At 59.2% G+C, this 18,254-nt stretch overlaps 1 protein-coding gene across 4 annotated transcripts in view; it reads right to left on the bottom strand.

The window, feature by feature from the left end:
• Positions 1-149: 149 nt before the first annotated feature.
• The window catches only part of RAI1 (retinoic acid induced 1), a 74,596-nt gene continuing 56,491 nt past the window's right edge, over positions 150-18,254 (bottom strand). For 3 of the 4 annotated variants that reach the window (XM_032126081.1, XM_032126082.1, XM_032126083.1), the window contains 4 exons: positions 3,865-9,481; positions 2,594-2,687; positions 2,238-2,287; positions 150-1,863 (listed from right to left, as the gene is read on the bottom strand). In XM_032126081.1, the coding sequence (XP_031981972.1) occupies positions 1,849-1,863; positions 2,238-2,287; positions 2,594-2,687; positions 3,865-9,465 (5,760 nt within the window). In that variant the 5' untranslated portion in view covers positions 9,466-9,481 and the 3' untranslated portion in view covers positions 150-1,848. Of the gene's footprint in view, positions 1,864-2,237; positions 2,288-2,593; positions 2,688-3,864; positions 9,511-18,254 lie in introns of those variants that run through there. The other variant, XM_032126084.1, reaches the window with a different exon arrangement.

The following is an 18,254-nucleotide window of genomic DNA, read 5'->3' as shown; positions in this document are numbered from 1 at the left end:
GTCCCGGCGAGTGCTGTCTCCCTGTTCCCATACCCCATCCCCTCCAGCAAGACCTGTGGGGACAAAGGACCAGCCAGGGGCTGTCACAGCCCAGGGGGGACCCCAGCAGCCCCCCAAGGATAAAGAGAGGCCACGATCAGGGCGCCACGTACTTCCAAAACAATCGTTGTATCTTTATTGACGCTCTGAATGCAATGACCTGTTTTTTTACTCTTAAGGAAAATAAACATCTTTTAGAAACAGCTTGTTACACACAATCTTCAGTGTGAAGCAATATACTAATAAGAACACTAGTCTTAACATTTACAGTCTTCATATATATTATATATATGTATATGTATACATATATATACACTATATAATGAGGCAATATATAATACACACGGTTTACCATTTTACAGTCATATGTACAAGATGTCACTAAAAATAGCCAGATTTCAGGCAACGCTGCCAAGGACACAGGGATTTTTTTTTTCTTCTTCTTTTAATTAATTATTTTTATTATTATTTCTCCCTTTTTTTTTTTTTTTTTGTTTTTCTCACCTCCTCTTTTGTGTTTTTCACTCCTGTGTCCGAGGCAGCTGCTGAAATAACAGACATTGTGTGGTCAGCAAACCTTGGGGTGGGTGGGATGGAGGGGACACAAGAGGTGGTGGGGACATGGGGCGCTGGCTCTACGGGGGACACGGATGGGACCAGCAGTGTGCCCCCCTTTGCAGGATGCTGCACAGGTGGGTGGCAGCCAGTGGCCATTTTTAGGATGAGATTTGGGGTTGGTTCACCCTGGGTTGGTTGCCACCTGTGTCAGGGTGTGGGTGACACAAATATGGGCTGTGGAGCCTGGGGACATGGGCAGGGGTTACTGAAGTGTTGGGCAGCCCCCCAGCTCCACTGAGGTGGCCAGGAAGCAAAAGCCGAGGGAGCTGAGCAAACCCAGGGCAGTGAGGGGTGAGCCAGGCCCATGTGGACGGAGGAAGCAAATGCCTCCTCCTCCTCCTCCTCCAATTCAGCATGGAGAATTGTGGAGTTCAGCAGAAGCACAGGACGAGCCACAGAATGGGTGCTGGTGAAGCCAAGCAGAGGCAGGAGGGTGGGTTTTGGGGGGTCCTGGACAGCAGGACAAGGTGTCCCCAGCCCAGCAGTGCCAGCGCCACATGGAGTGGGAGGGTGGTGGTGCAATGAGTCAGGGTTTGGGGTATGGGAGTGGGGCTGGGGCAGCTCAGTGGGTGCCCACCAGCCTGGCCAAGCAACCTTAGCCCCCCCAGCACCCTGGGTGTGGATGGGGGCAAACAGGAGATGGAAGAACAAAACAGAAAAAGCAGAGTGACGTTTCAAACAGCAGGCCGTTGTTTGCCTTTTTTTTTTTTTTTTCTCATTTTTCTCTTTTTTCTCCTTTTTTTTTGGTCTTTTTTTGGTCTTTTTTTTTTTATCCTTTTCTCCGCTGAACTATATACAGACACCATGAGGTTTGCTGAAGGCAACATCTCAGATCAGATCAGTGTGATATTGAGAGCCGGGACCCACGGAGGGTCCGGCGGCCCCAGAGTAAGACAACATCGCCGGGACCCCCCCTTGTACACGGACACCCCCCCGCCCCCCTGTGCAGCCATCGCGGGTGGGGGATCCCGATCCGTCCCCCGCGTATCCAGACCGGGTTTTGCCGGGACCCGGCGGGAAGGAAAGCCCGGCGCTGGCTCCGCCCCCCCGGAGCGGGCCCGGGGGGTCCCGGGGGGTCCCGGGGCGCTCACGGGCAGCGGCGGGTCCCCGGTACGGCCCGGCCCCGCTCCGCTCCAGGCGCTGCCTCCTCTGCCGGTCCCTCGCTGGCGGCGGGGCGGGTGCCCGCGGGCGCTACACCGGCTGCCTCTGCGGGGAGAACGGAGGTGTCAGCCCGGGGATCCCGCTGGAGGCGGGGGGAGGTGGCCCTGTGTTGTCCCCATCGGCCCCCGCCCCACCAACACCGGGCATCCACCCGGGACACAGCGCTTTGAGAAGGAGTTCAACCATCATTCACCACCTCATCTGTGCTGAGGAAAGGGGATAAGACCCTTCAGACCCATCTGGGGAGTCCCAGTCATGCACGCAGTCACTGGCCCCCCTGATACCCCCATGGATGTGATGCCCACACTGAGCTGAGCATCCAGTATGGGTGTCCCCAGGAATCTGGGGTCTGAAGGCAGGTCCTCATGCCACAGGGAGCTGCAGAGCATTGCAGGGTGCACAGGGGGCTCCGGGCTTACCTTATGTTTGGGACATCTCAGAGAGAAGCTCTCCTCGGTTAATAAGCAACCTGTGAGGAGGGGACAAGGATGTGTCAGGGGACATCCTGCGCTGCAAAGCAGCTGTCCCTGAGTAGGGGGAATGCAGTGTCCCCCTGGTCCATGGCCACCAAGCAGCCACAGCGTTTGTGTGAAGGGCTCAGGTGAGGCCAGACAAGCTTGTGACACCTGCCAGTGCTGCCAGCACAGTGGGCATCACCATCCTGGCAAGCCAGTGAGCCACGAGCCCACCCCTCACCTTGGAGCAACAGGCCCCATGTTCAGCTGGCTCAGAGAGTGCCCGGGACCCCGTGCCCCATCCCCGTGGCCGAGCTCACCTGTGTCGACGGCACATGCGTAGTGGTAGGTGTGGGGACACCCCTTCTGGCAGCAGCCCACGGTGGCTCCTGCTTGCTGGCAGCTTGAGCACTTCTGTACACGCACCCGGGAATTCGGAGCAGGGAAGGAGAGATGTGGAGAGACAGAGAGACCCCGTCAGAGCCCAGTGCAGAAGAAGAGAACCACAACAGCCCCAGCAGCAAGGGCAACGCGGGTGTCCCCGATTCTCTCCAGCCCCTCCTTGCCTCTCCCAGGCAACATGCTTCCTCCCGTGTCAGCACACTGTGAATAACACCGTTCCTGTCACTTGGCTGTCTGCAGCCATGCACGAGCTTTCTACCTGCCATACCACTCTCCTGGATAACACTGAGCCCACAGCTGTGCTCCATGGGGAAGGAGGTGAAGGGACATGACCTGGGTTGTGCCCAGCCTGCCCCATCCCCAGCGGGTGAGGGTGGGATGGGAGTACCTGGCTCTGTGGTGAGGGCAGCAGCTTCCACACAGCCATGAAATGAGCACACAGGCTTAGGAATACAGCCAGCCCTCAAACCTGGCACTGGGGGACTTGCTGGAAACCTCCTGCTCAGGCTCTGATGGGAGGCTGTCCCCTCCCTCTCCCTAGTACTAAAAATCCACGTCACAGAATCCCAGAATGGTGTGGAAGGGACCCTAAAAAAGCTCATCTCATTCTACCCCCCTCCCGCAGGCAGGGACACTTTCCATTAGACCAGGTTGCTCCAAGCCCCATCCAGCCTTGAACACCTCCAGGAATGGGGCAGCCACAACTTCTTGTCCCCTTCAGCAACCTCCCTATCTTGCTCACACAATGCGGCCTTGCTTCAATTACTGCGGGAGAGGAGCAGGGCAGCGTCCTCCCCTCCCTCCAGCTTCCCTTCCCCTGCTGCCCATCACGGTGGCATCAGGCCGCATTGTGCCCATTTTCATCTCCCACCCTGCAGCATCTGTCCTGCTCTGAGCCACCCTGTGCAACACAGGACTGGGCCAGGGGATGTGATAATCCCAGGGGGGCCCAGTCGCCTTCCTAAAACATAATACCGTAGGTATTTTTGTGCCTAAAAAGGAGAGTTCAGGTGCTATCAGCAACGCAGCAGCACAAATCTCATAGGGACCCAGCGGGGCTCACGGTGCTGAGCACCCGCCCTGCTTTCCCAGGGCAAAACTCCTAATTTTCATCCCGACCAGAGGTGCAGACACAGGAATGCTTGAAGGAGGCCAGCGGGAGATGCCGGGCGTGCGGCCGAGCTCTTACCAGGTCTGCAGCCGCCTTGACAGCCTCCTGCAGCCCATAGAGCTTCCCCGCCACCAGGAAAACCCCAGCGGTCCATACGGCACAGGCCTCGTGCAGCCAGTGCTCCTGCGTGTCGCCCGCCGGCTCCTGCGGCGGGGACTCGGCCTTGTGACATTCGTGCCGCCGGGGCTTTTCGGCCGCCTCCTCGCCCTCTGTCCTCTCGTCACAGCAGTAGCAGCTCTGCAGCCGACGGAACATGCCCCGCGGGCTGGAGCGCAGCGCGCTCTGCTTGGCCGCCTCGGCGGCCCCCTCCGGCCGCGCCGCCTTCCCGCCGCCGCCGCCGCAGCCGCCCTCAGTCCCGCGGGGCGCCCGCTCGGCTGCGGCGGGCACGGTGGAGTCCTCGCCCGGCCCCTCCGCCCGCGCCTTCTCCTTCAGCCGGGATTTCTTCTTGGGCAGGCAGTCCTCGGGGTAGTAGGGCCCGCAGAGGTCCCCCAGGTCCTTGTAGTTGGCGGGGTTGCGGCAGAGGCAGCAGACCAGGCACGCGGCGCTCAGCGCCTTCGACACCACCGGCCCCATGTGCATGGTGGAGGAGGCGGGCAGAGCCGCCCGCGGCCGCGGCGCCGGCCCGGCCGGTCCCCGCTGCAGCCGCGCCTCGTCGCCGGGCGAGTTCACGACGGTGCAGGTGGTGGTGAACTCTCCGCGCCGCTCCACGCGGACGTAGGGAGCGAAGGGCGGGGCCCGGCTGTCCGCCCGCAGCCGCTTGCAGGAGATGTATTTCAGCCGGATCTCGGGCTCGGCGGGGTGCAGCAGCGGGGCCTGCTGGGGCTGCCGCCGCCGCTTCCCGCGGCTCTTGCACCGCGCCGGCACCGCCTTGGCCTTGCCGTGGCCCAGACGCTTCCGCTGCCGCTTGGAGTAGCCGTTGTAGTTGGAGTGGTTGGCCCGCGGCTTCGGGCCCCGCGCCGACCCGGCGGCAGAACGTCCCTCAGCAGGGCCGTCGCTGCTCCCCGCCTCCTTCTCCTCAGTCTTTGGTTTCTTCTCTCGAGGCGCCTCCTCCGCACCGCCCGGGCCGGCCACACGCTCCCGGGGCAGCGGTGGTGGCAGTGCAGGGTTCAGGGGCGCCTTGGCCATGCCCAGCGCTGCCGCTTTGCCCTTGCGGTTCCTCTTCTTGGGCAGGAGCCCCAGGTTCTTGGCCACCACGTTGGGGCTGGACTGGGTCCCCGGCGTTGACCCACAGGCCTCCCCCTGGCAGCCATCATGGGACAGCTTCTTCCCACCACCCGGCTTCCCCTTTGGTGCTCGGCCATTGGGGTTCCGGCAGAGCGGCTCAGCCACCGGCATTGTGGGCATCTTCTGTGCTGCCGCCAGCTTGGGCAGCCGCGCGTCGCCCACTGCCACAGCCACCCCACTGTGCTTCACCACCCGCTCCCGTTCCACCCCAGCTGGGCTCAGGGAGGAGCCATAGGCAGCCACTGTGGCTGCCACTGCTGTGGCTGCTGGTTTGCAGGTGAACTTCTTCAGGTTGGGAGAGGTGATCTTCTGGACGATGGCCTCCAGCTTGAGGCCGCGGCCCTTGCGGGGAGGCAACACTTTGGTCTTAGTGGCCTCCTGGAAAGCTGCCCGGGAGGTGATCTTGATGCAGACATCAGGGGCCTCCTTTGGCAGGGGGGGCTTCGGGATGGCTTCACCAGAGCTCTTGGGAGGCAGCTTGGCTTTCACCTTCTTGGCCACCGGCATCTTCTTGAAGAGGCTGGGGGGACCCTCTGGCTTCTCCTCCTTCACACCACCGCTGTTGCTCCGCAGGACCAGGTTCCTCTTTTTGGTGGGGATTGGGGAGATGAAGGTGGACTTCCTCTTCAGTGAGTGCAGGGGCCGCTCTGACATCTTGCCTCCCATGCCCGGCCCCGCTTTGGGCAGTTTCATCCGGGCACCCACCTTGCCCTCCTTGTGGGGGCTGCCCGGTGCTGGCAGCTTGAAGGCAGGTGGGAGGTGGTTGTTGGATATGAGCTTTTTGGGTGCCTTGCAGTTCTTCAGCCGGACATCACCTGCCCGCTTGCCCCTCTGCCGCTTGGTGTAGAAAACCTCCTGTGTCTTTGTCCGGGAGCGCAGGATCATCGACCGCTGGTCCCTCTCCCCAGCTTCCACCGCGTCCCCCTCCAGTGGTGTCGGCCCTGCCACCTCCTCTGCCGCCACCAAGCCAGGCACCAGGAGTGCAGCATCACTGGTGTTTTGGACAACCCTGGGGGCCGGCCGGCTGTTGCGTTTCCTGGTTTTGAAAGCCACCCGCTGCTTCACGCCGCAGCCAGGCTTCTTCCCCAGCTTCTCCTGGTGTGCGGGGGCTTTCAGTCCCTCCAGTGGGGCGGGGGCGCGGGGCTCGGCCAAGGCGGTGAAGGAGCGGGTGCACATGCGTGCTGGCAGGCCCTCGGCTGGAAACCGGGGCGTTTGGCTCTGGGTGCTCTTGCTCGGTACCTCCGTCTGTCCGTCTGGCCCCAGGCAGGTGCCGGCCACACTGCTGGCTGCTGGCAGCTCATCGAATGGATTCAGCATGGTGCTGCCAGGGCCATCCCCCTCTGGCAGCCGGCAGTGGACCCTCTTGTTGCGGAGGCTCTTGCCCCGTGAGACAGGCTCCATCTTCCCCAGCACATTTTCGGGTGTGAGTTGCTGCTTCACCATGACCGATGAGGCAGATTCAGCATCAGCTGCCTCCAGGTGAGACGTCTCCCCTCCGCCATTCTCCTCCTCAGGCTGGATGTGGGGCAGGGAGGATTTGAACCAGCTCTTCACCTTGGTCTCCGTGCCCACAGCAGGGCCCAGCAGGATGACGGACTGGCCGGAGAGGCGTGGAGTGGGAGCTGAGCTCTCCTTCTCCACTGTGCTGACAGTCTCCTCAGCAGACACAGGCACCTCGCTGGAGGACAGCACGGCCGGCATCTCTGGGGGCTTGGGTGGTGAGGCATCGTATGTCACTGACTTCTGCTCTGAGCCAGCCAGCTCACAAAGAGAGGAGTACTCCTCTGCCTCCAGGTCTGACTCTTTCAGATCCGGTGAGGAGATGATGGGGATCTCACTGAAGTCCCCGGCCGAGCAGCAGTGCCGGGTGTCCTGCAGCCACCTCTCGCTGTCTGCCTTTGTTGCTTCATCGTAGGTCAGTGTCTCCTCCTCCTCCTCCATCACCTGCTGGCCAAAGTCCTGGACTGGCTCACTCTTGGCTGGTTGCTCTCCATCACACAGGTCTAAGCCGCAGGCGTTTTTTTTCTCCTTGCAGGAGCTCACCAGTTTGCTGGGGAACAAGCCCTTGGGGAGGTCGGTGGCCTGGAGGTCCTTCCACCGCAGGCAGGCCTCGCCCAGGCTCTCCTCCGGCCACTCAAAATGCTCCATGGCATTCTCAGACGCCACCGAGTTGGCAGTGGTGTTTGAGTAGCAGCTGTAGCCAGTGGCTCCCGCACTTGACGTCGCTGCCGGGATGCTGGGCTTGGAGTTGAAGGCCAGTGGGGCCGTGTCCTTCAGCACATCCTTGGTTTCAGTGGCTGTGAACTCCACCTGGGGACCCTCATACACCTCCTCACTAAAGTCCTTCCCCGTGCTGGCCCCTGAAGCTTTGTCCAACTTGAGGGGCTCAGTGAGCGTGCTGGAGTCACCCTGGCTGGGCCAGGCACCCTTCACCATGGAGTCCAGGCTGGGCCGGTGATTCTCCAGCTGGAAGGGGGACTTAGTGGCCTCCTTGCTCAGCATGGGCAAGTTGGCCCAGGCTTTGTCCGCCTTCTCGCTGATGGCATCCTGCAGGACAATGATCTCAGAAGCCAGCTCCTCCTGGGACAGGGCGCTGAGGAGCAGTCGGGGGCAGTCCCGTTCATTGGTAACATACTTGGTGAAGGTCTCCAGGGGCAGCGTGGCATGGATACTCTGGAATGAGTCATCTGATTTGGTGGACATGTCATCTGGGGAGGTCACAGAGCAGGTGGACACTGACTCAGGCTTTGCTTTGGAGTTGCTGTTGACGCGGGCAGGACTGCGGTTCTGGTTGCAGTACAGGAAACTTCTCTCCAGCTGGTCCTCTGACCCACTGAGATAGTCAGTGTCCTGTGTCTCAGCGTGGACAGACTGGGGGGTGCTCAGTGGGTCGGACAGGGGGGTCCCCACCTGCTCTGCCGAGTAGGTGCTGCTCTCAGGACTGCAGTGCTGCCCTTTGAGCTGCTCGGGGGTCCTTGCTGGGGTCTTGATGCCCTTTTTCTGGGGCACAGCTGCTTTGGAGAGCAGCAGCTGCTGGACAGTGTTGGAGATGTTCTCCACCTGGGAGGTGAGTGCTGTAAGGCTCTGCAGGCTCAGGTCTGACAGCAGGTTTTCGGGCAGCTTCTCCTTTTGCAAGTTTTTGCAGTTCCCAGACTGAGTGTCGGGGCTCGTCCCATCGGTGGGAGAAGGGTTCAGCAGCGGCATGAAATGGCTGTGGTCAGCAATGCCAGCTGGGAAGGCACCAGCACTCAGCGGCTGCTGGCTGTATTGGAAGTTCTCCAGGTTGGGCATCAGTGGGGAGGGAGTGGAACTGTAGGACGGGGACCTGCCGACGGAGCGAGCCGGCGAGTGGCTGGCGCTGGGGCTGAAGGTCTGGTAGTACTGCTCCGGCGTCCGCACAGGTGGCGCATCGCCCGGGCAGTAGGTCTGGCCTGGCTGGTTGTAATGTTGGTACTTGGCCAGGTTTTGGTAGTGGAGGGTCTCTGAGGCATGATGCCGCCCCTGCATGGGCTGTGGGGGCTGCGGGGGCTGTGGTGGCTGTGGGGGCTGTGGTGGCGGTGGCTGCGGGGGCTGCGGCGGTGGCTGCGGGGGCTGCTCATAGCCGATGCGGTTGGGCTGGTAGCCATGCAGGTTGGGCACGCGAGGGCCGGGGGCCAGGCTGGCAGCGCTGCCCAGGGGCCGCTCGAGTGGCGGCTGCCCCGAGGGCGCCGTGCAGCTCTTGTAGGAGTGTGCCGGCTGGCTGCCCCCCGGCACCGAGGAGTAGGTGGAGGAGGCAGGGAAGGACTGGGAGTGCTGCCCGAAGTGAGGGCTCTGTGAGAAGGGCATGGGTGAGGAGACATCGTTGGGCAGTTTCTGCCGCTGCAGCTTGGGGTAGGGGAGTGCGGGCGGCTGCTGCTGCTGCTGCTGCTGCTGCTGCGGCTGCTGCTGGAAGTGAGTCCGGAAGGGCAGCGAGGTGGCTGCTGGCTCATGGTATGGCCGCCCACCCGCCAGTGCCGCCGTCTTCTTCATCAGGTTGTCCTCATACTTGGCCACGCCGCCGGGCAGCGCCTGTGGCTGGCCACCCCACGCCTGCAGGCTCTCGTCCCCGGAATACCGGGCCGGATAAGGGCTGTTCTCCTGCACGGTGTAATTGGAAAAGGCCGGCCTGCCCTGCAGCTGCTGCCCCGCTAATTGCTTGTTTCCCCGGTGGTATTTCTCCACGGCGCTGTTCTCATAGCCCGCATATGGCAGCTGCTGCTGACTGTAGTACTCCTTCGCCACCAGCCTCTGCCGCTCACAGTTCGGCCCTGCCTGACTTTGATGCCTGTAATTCTCCAGGCGTGATGTATCTTGTGAAGTCGGCTGGTAGCTCTGCTGGTTGCCATGGAAACCACACCTTTCTCGAAAGGACTGCATGGCGCGGGCTTGTTATCTGCGAAGAGAGAGAGGCGAGAATTCAAATGAAGCGTCGCCACCGTGGTGGGCCAGGGACCGAGAAGGCCAGCGTCACCTGCACCATGGGGGCATCATCGCCTCACCTCACCTCAACTGCTGGGCATCGCCCCACAGCCGCCCTGGAATACAGCACGTGATGCTGCATCACCTCACATTGCCCTACATTGTCTGGCATCACCCCATGGTGCATTGAATTGCCTGCATGGCCTTGCATTGCTCTCCAACACCTCACCTTGTGTTTCACCTCCTTGCATCATGTTGCCTTGCATTACATTGCCCTGCATTTCATCTCCTTGCATCTTGTTGCCTTTCATCACCCTGAATTGCATCGCCCTGATTTGCCCTGCATTGTATCGCCTCACGCTACCCTTGCTTCATGTTGCCTTGCATTTCATCACCCTGGTTTGCATCGCCCTGCATCACATTGCTGTGCATCATCCTGCATCACATCACTTTCCATTTCAACTCCCTGCATTGTGTTGCCTTGCATTGCATCGCCCTGAATTGCATTGCCCTGCATCGCATCCTCCTGCCTCACCTCACATCACCCTGCACCACATCACCTTGCATTTCATCGCCCTGCATCGTGCTGCCCTGCATTGCATCGGCTTGCATGGCTCTGCATCTCATTGCCCTGCATGGCATCCCATCCCATTGCCCTGCATCCCCTCCCTGTGCACTGCACCGCCCTGGATGGCAGCAGCTGGCTCCACGTCACCTTGCATCGCTCTGCATCGTGCCATGTCACCCTGCATCACATTGCCTGGCACTGCATCCCCACCTTGCAGCGTCCTGCACTCTCCTCTATCCCACCTCCTTGCATGGCAGCACGGTGCCCACGGGCAGGAGGGTGCTGGGATCTGGTTGCCCCCTCCCTGCCTGCAGTGGGCCCAGACACCCTCCTGCCCCTGCTGCTGGAGCTGCCCACCCCTCCCTGCCTGCTCCACCTGGTGCAGTGACCCCCACACCGTGTCGGGGTCCTCCAGCCCTGCTTTGTGTTTCACACATCCACCACCCCTCACATCTGCAAATCACTCCCGCCCTTCTCACACGCCTCCCCAGGGATGCCGGGATCCTGCGAGCGCCTCTGCACACCCCTCTTATCGCCATTCTTTTTAATTATTGGGCTAATTACTGGAAGCAGCAGCACAGAGGGCCAGAACCACAGGCTCTGCTGCAAAAAAAGTCATTTCAACTTGCTGGCTCTGCCCGTCTCTGCCGGCTGCTGCCTCCTGCAGCCCCCCCGGCCCCAGCGATCCCTCTGCCCCGGTGCGATGCCATCTGGAAGCTGTCTGCTCCTGCCAGCAGCCGTCATTACTGAGTGCCTCACCACCGTCGTCATTAAAGCTCCCCATTTCCTCACCCCACTTGCTCTGGGAGCAGAGACACACCTGGGTCACTGGTTTGATCTCTTTAGGCAGTCAAGTGGCTTGTGGGGGCTAATGAAGGGCTTGGTGGGAGGGGGATGCATCCTGCCTGTCCCCAGCACCGGTGGGTTGAAGGTACTGGGGTGGACACAAGCCTGTTTTGAACGTGAATTGAGATTTGGCAGCCTGGGTTAGGGCAGCCCCAAGGGTCTGTAGCTGTCCAGGGACATCCCCAGTGCTGCTCCCTTAGCAGTGACGCAGCGGTGACACCAGTGCTGTCCCCTCAGCCTCCATCAAGGCAATGAGTGTAACAAGAGGGGAGGGTGGGGTGCTGGTGGTGTCTGTGCCGAGCCCACCCCAGCTCCTGGCACGTTTTCCTGTGGTGCCAGGCAGCCTTGAGCCAGGACACGGATTCACTTGTGTCCCCACATGTCCCTGCACCACTGTCATGCCACCACCACAACATGCCAAACGCTGCATGGCTCCAGACAGTCCCTTTGCTGGAGGTTCTGCCACAGCCACATAAACCACACTGCTGGTTTGACGAGTCCCAGCTCGGTCCCTTTTCCTTGCAGCACCCACCAGTAACACCTCAGCACCTTTTAGGGGTCTACAAACACACACACACGGGACTTTATTTAGTTCTTTTTCCATAAACACCAGCTGCTCAGGGATGCACCGATCACACGGTGTCCTCGGGCACCACCGGAGCCAGGCTCAGTGCCACCCACACTAGCCCAGCACCCCATCTTTCCCTGTTCCCCATCCCCTTTTGGGATGTTTTCGATGTCACTGCCACATATTGCAGCTGCATCTTGCAGGCTCTGCAGGCAACTGGATGCAGATAAAGCCTAAATTCCAGGGAAAAGATGGGTCAAAAACATCTGGAAAGCTGGCACAAAAGCCGCCTACCACAGCATGTCATCCTGTGCCAGCCCTGTGCCAGTGCTGCTGGAACAAAGGCAGGAAAATCAAAGCCAGGCTGTGGGGCAGCCCTGGGCAGTGGTAGGAGAATTAATGGGAGCAAAGGGCCCCTCATGCTGTGCGGGAGTGGGTTTGAAAAATGAAATAGGCTTGAGAAGACCCTGGGCTGAAGCTTTAGGGGGAGCTTTTCTCCCCTTTCTCCTTTATTATTAATTATCATGATTAATTAATTATTGTTATTAATTAATTATTGTTAATTTTACAAACAGCTGGGACAATGTCAGGATGAGCAAAAGCGCACAGTGCGAGGGGACGGATCAGTCATTGGCACACAGAGGTGGGGATGCACAGAGGGAACATGTTCCAGCTGAAATCCCATGAGCCAGAGCTGTGGTCCCATGTCCCTGTGGGCCACCTGGGCACCAGGCTGTCCCTGGCAGGGGACACACTCATCACCAGCAGCACCCGGACCCACTGGCAGAGCCAGAGGCCAGTTCTGCCCTCGGATCCGCCACAGCTTTGCTGGGGAAGGGCTGTGCCAGATGTTGTGCCTGATGTAGGCTGTTTCCGAGCAAACGCTTTAATGGCATCAAATCAAGCTGTCAACAGCAGGGAGGTTACGGCCTTCCCCCGGAGAGGGAGGTGGCTGTGGCTGGTCCCAGGGGCCCTGCACACTCACTGTCCCTGCCACGTCCCTGCTGGACATGCTCTCCTGACCCTGAAGAAGTTTCCAGCCACTGCCTCTGAGATGGGAATCTGTACGGGGCTGTCAGTGCATGGCTGTGGCTGGACACTTGCCCTTGGCAAAGCTGTGCAATGGCCAGGGCTCATGGTGTGGGTCCCTGGGAAGGGAGAAGGCAGGGACTTGGGGCCACCATGGTGACCAGCACCGGTGCAACCCTGTCCCCGGAACACAAGGAGCAGTGCTCACTGCTGGCTATAGCCACCACAGAGCATCCCATCCTCTTGGTCCCAAGGGAGCGTGGACAGCCCAGCACAGCCCCTGTGTCACTCATGGGGCACACAGAAGGACTTGATGCACCACCCAGCACCAGGGCATGACCTGGGGCTATGATGGTGCACAGGGTCACACTGCAAGTGCAGGGGGCTGCCATGGTGCGGGGGGCTGATGCATGGCACGGGGCTGGTGCTGGGAGCGAGCTGGGCCACCACACGGCACTGCCAGGCCAGCACAGCCGCCCGCTCACACGGTGGCCCGCAGCCCGTCTGCTGCCCAGGAGGATTTGTGCTGCGTGGCTGGATTCCGTGTTATTTTCCTCCCCCCACTCCTGCTTCTTTCCTTCCCTGCCTTCTCCCCTTTCCTCCCCCTTCTTCTTGCCTGGCAGGGACATGGCATGGGCAGATCCGGAGCCCTCTGAAGGCAGCCCAGGACTTCCCATGGCAGGGACCCTCGGTAAGCACCCAAAACCCACAACGCCTCAGCCCCAGGGGGCAAAGGGTATTCCCCGTTTCCCTGCACGCTGGCCCTGCTTCCCAGCTGCTGCTCATCCCGCGGGGCCTGATCCAGCCCTGCTGCTCCTCCGGCTGCTCCCTTGCCTTCGATGCTGCGCCATCAACAAGGACTCAGCGACTAAAAATAGCAGCACGCTCTCGCAGGGGGATGCTCTGCCATCAGAGCAGCGCTGGCACAGCGGACACCCCGTTCCCCACCCCAAACCCCTGGCGCAAACCCCCTCCCAGCCCTCGTCCCTCAGTCAGATGTGCAGCCCCATACGGTGAGGTGGTATCAGAGCTGGGAACGAAGGCACTGGACCCCCCTGGATCCCCCGGCAGCTCTCAGGGAGGGGAATAAGCGCCTATCGAGTAGCGTCAGCCCCGGATTTGTTTAATTGTGAGCTGGTGGAGTTTAAAGAAACCCTTTCTGGCTGGCTGCCACACCGCAAAGTGCTCCGGAGAATTTGATTATTAAGGGAGGAGAGAAAAGGGGAGGCTGCGGGGGGGAGCCGGGGTGTGTGGGACAGACCAGGAAAGGGCATCCTGCCTCAGGAGCTGGGAATGAGAGCCACTGGGGGGATGGAATACAGGCAGACCCCCCTCAGCAGTGCAGAGGGACCCGTGGGGCTCGTGCGGGGTAGGGGCAAACCCTCCGCACAGTTGTGGAGCTGCTGCTGTTTGTCTGTCCCTGCAGCCCATGGACACCCGCTGCAAATGCACCCCCCTTCAATGCCCCCTCCAGTGAACCCCTTTAATGCACTCTCTCCCCAGTGCACCCCCTCAATGCACCCCCTTACTGCACCGTCCCCCAATAAACCCCTTTAATGCACCTCAATAACGGTCCCCCTCCCCAGTGAACCCCTTTAATACACCCTCTTTCCAGTGCACCCCTTCGATGTACTCTCATTAGTGCACCCTTGCCCCAGTGCACCCCAATAATGTGCTCTCCCTCCAGTGAACCCCTTTAATACACCTCCCCAATGCCTCCCATCACCATCTCCATCTCCCACCATGCCAGTGCTCCTTCCCAGAGCAGCGACTGGGGGGTTATGGTACCCCAGGGCAGCCCGCAGCCCCCCGCGCCCCCCCAGCCCCGCGTCCCGCCCCATTTCGGCGCTCAGCCGACCGGAGCAGCTGTTCCCTGCACACTTCACTTGCCCGCAGATGATGATAAATGGAGCTGGGGCTGCGCCGCCCATTGCGTGGGGGTGGGCGGATGTGGGTAAGGAGGAGGAGGAAGGATGGGGTCCCCATCTTCTGCAGCCCCCCCCTCCCCCCCCAGATCACGCTGCTCCTCCCATCCAGCTGCTTGGGAATTCCCTGGGCAGGTCCCCCCCCCTCCCCTCCAGCCCAAACCGCCCTCCCGGGGGGTGGAACCTGCCCAGGGAATTCCCATCGCAATGGGGTGCATCCCCATCCCCAGATCAGTGTCCCATTTGGGGGCCACAGTCCTTCACTGCTGCTCCCCTCCCAGCTCTGCTCCTCCCCAGTGAGGAATTTTTCTTGGGAAAAAATCCACCGCCTGCGAACCGCACTCATGACTCAACGTTTCTGCTGGCCCCGGTTCCTCTGTCGCTTGCCAGGGGAAGCCCGTGGCCGCCCCAACCTCATCCCCTCACATGGAAATCCGGCTCAGCCGCCAGCTCCAGCCTCTCTCCCCTTGGTTTTTCCTCCTTTATTTTGGAAAGGGGGGGTTGGATCCTTGATGTCAGGGATGGGAGGCTTGCAGAGGGTTGGGCTGGGGAGAGTGATGGGAGGTTCTGGGAGTCAGAGCAAGCTGCTGTGTCTTTTTCTTGGTGGTGGAAAATGTCAGTCGGTAAGGAAGGATTTGGAAAGGAAGGGAGGAAAAAAAAGGGGAATAAAAGGAAGAAAAAAGGGAAAAAGAAGAAAAAGGGGAGAGAGGGGGAAAAAAAGGAAAAATAAGAAAAGGAAAATAGGAAAGAAAAAGAAAAAGAAAAAGAAAAAGAAAAAGAAAAAGAAAAAGAAAAGAAAAGAAAAAGAAAAAGAAAAAGAAAAAGAAAAAGGAAAAAAGAAAAAGAAAAAGAAAAAAAGAAAAATAAAAAGGAAGAAAGAAAAAGAAAAAAGGAGAAAGAAAAAAGGTATAAAAAGAAAAAAGAGAAAAAGAAAAAAAAAAGGGAAAAAGATGGTGGCGGGGGGGAAGGCTGGAGGCTCACAGCAAAACAGATGCTCAGCCTGAGCCTTCCTGGGCAAATCCCCTCTCTGGGATGAACTGTGTTCCACTCCGGAGCAAAATTCATGGCCGGATGTACCATGGAGTGAGGCTCCACATGATCGCACTCCCAGCCAGCAGTTGGACATCAACCTTGGGGCTCTGAGGGGAGAGGAAAACCAGCCCTGCAGGAGGCTGGAAACACAGCCAAGGTTAGGAGGGATCCAGAGCAATTCCATTCTCCAAACCCAAATCCTGGTGTAGACCTGCCTGGAGCTGTCAGTACAACGGCGCCAGGGCACCGATGGGCACAGCTGTGGCCGTGGGGTTGTTGTCACCACCATGGTGACCTTCAGCCACCCCTCCAGCCTCACCCCAAGTGAGCAGCATGGGGCCAGCATGGTGCTGGTGCAAAGCAACAGCCTGGCCAGTTCCCCACACGCTCACGTTTTTCTTCTTTACTCATTTTCTGCCTGACAGGTTTGGATCCTTCTTCCTTCCTCCCTTCCTTCCTCCCTCCTCTCCTGCTCTCAGCCTGACTCACTTCAATTCCAATAATAATTAACCATTCCAATCATTACTGTGACCGCTAATATTGACCCTCCCTCCTCCCACATCCTGTTTGTCCCCTGCCTCAGTTTCCCTAGAAGCAGGACAGAAGCTCCATCCCTGCAAGGAAAGGCAGGGAGCAGATGCCATGCCTTTGGCACCCTCCTCCGGGATGCTCATGCCCCAAGGGGTTCATGCTTCTTGCAACAAAAATAAAAGCAAATAAAAGCTCTCCCAAGAATGGGAGAGGGAATGGATCTGGAGTCCTGGATCTGGTCTGCATCTTGTGATGGTTGCTCATGGATGCGGTCGGATGCATAAGGCTGCACTCACTGGGGAATGTGACAGGGATGGCTCGTGGTCCCCTGGCACCTGCTGACCCTTCAGCCCAGCAAACCAACACCAAACCTGGTGGCAGGACCTGGCACTCACCCAGCAGCTTGGAGCTGGAAAATCCACTGGGTTGAAACCAGGACCACTCTCTAGCTGTGCCTCAGTTTCCCCACTGAAGGGTGGTCCGGGTTTGTGTTGTCCACAGTGTTGAGGCTGGGAAGTGCCAGCCCAGGAGCATGGGAATGGAGCAGGCTCATGTCCCAGCCCTAGGATCCTAGACCTCCTCCCCAGTGCATCTCTCCATCCCCAACAGAACTGGAGACCCCAAAGATTGGCAGGTGGCCATCACCCCCAGGACATTCCCAGCTCTTCTGAATGTGCCACTGGGTCCAGCCGCTCTGGCTCATCCCTGGTCACAGCCAGCTTCTCTACTGGGAATACTTCCGGCAAGTTCACGCTGCAACATCAAAAACCAGGAGGCCTCAGCTGCTGTGGGATGGCTGCTGACAGCAAAGGACAGACCCTGGCACCATCCCATGCCTCCTCCCCACCTCAAGCTCTGGGAGGAGATGGGGCTTTGTCCCAGTGTCCCCACCATGTCGGGTACATGGGGACATTTACACCTGTGTTTTAGATGAGCGCTATTCAATTATCACTGGTGATCCCAGAGACATCCCCAGTCCCAGCCCCATTGAGACCCCCTCACCAGGATCCATTGTTACGGGGGGCATTACCCTGTCCCCCTTTTGCCTTCCTGTGGCAACTCCTGCCTTCACTTTTTGGGCAGCCAATCTCATGATCCAGCAACCACCAGCTCCCCACTGCCATCGCAGCCAAACCCCTCAGATACGGGCACCCCACAGCTGCCACGTTTCAGCATCTGCCCACAGACAGGTCCATCCACCGGAGCCAAACCCGGCTGTGCTGCTGCCGGGCTCTGCCCTAAGCCATCCCCTGCCGGCAGCAGACAGCTCGGTAATGAAGCGTAATGCTCTGACACTCCCCTGAGTGACAGTGGCCAGCACTGGCTGTGTCCCCATGGCTCAGCACGGCCTCCTGTGCCTGCCAGGGAGGGGATGAGCATCCCCCTGCCACAAGCGGGGCTGGGGGCTGTGGAGTGGTCACCTGCTAGGGGGATGCTGAGCACAAATCCCTTGGGGAAAAGGAAAAATAAGAATAAAAGGGGTTGAAAGAAATAAATCAAGTCAAAAAAAATATAAAAGAAAAGAAGGCTGAAAATAATAAATCGAGGTTTGATGCTGTGTGGTAAATTATTTTGGTATTATATATTCCCCAGCTTCAAATCCTGAAGACAAATACTGGGGCAGGTGAAGTGGGAAGCAGATTTCCAAAGGCCTTCTCCCGGCTCCCGGTTATTGACTCTGTCAATCACGGCAGGCGCCATCCCCACCTTTGGCACCCCGCAAAATCGGTTCCTTTTGTTCCTGCTGAAAAACTGGGGAGGGGGAAGAGGAGGGGAGAGGAATTTGGGGCAGGGAACTTCCAAAAGAGATGATTAAGGAGTTAATCTGCCTGAAATAGATAAGGAGCTTAGAGCTGCTGGTATTTGACTGTCCAAGTTTGGATTCAGCGTGTCTTAAACACTGGCTGGAATGTACTTAGATATGACCAAAGTACATGTCCCCCCGAGGAATTACCAGGTTGCCAATTAGATTTGCTTCCCAGATTCACTCAAACCTTCACAAGCTTCTTCAGAGCAGGAAAATTGCTGCCTGTCCCTGGGGAGACAGCAGAGCAGCCGCTGCTGCCTGGCCCCGCAGCCAGCACAGCACGGCATGGCACGACATGAGATCCCAGTGGGCAGCCACAGGATTTGCAGGAATGTGGCACAGCCAGGATGACGGCAAGGCAAGGATTCCTGTGCCAGGGTATGGGGGCACCAGGCATGGCCTGGTGCATGCTGCTGGGGGAATTTGGGTGCTTTTGGGTAC

Source organism: Corvus moneduloides, chromosome 16, assembly GCF_009650955.1.
Source record: "Corvus moneduloides isolate bCorMon1 chromosome 16, bCorMon1.pri, whole genome shotgun sequence".
Lineage (NCBI taxonomy): Eukaryota > Metazoa > Chordata > Aves > Passeriformes > Corvidae > Corvus > Corvus moneduloides.
The sequence above is the reverse complement of the archived record's forward strand: the minus strand, read 5'-3'. Positions and strand labels throughout refer to the sequence as shown.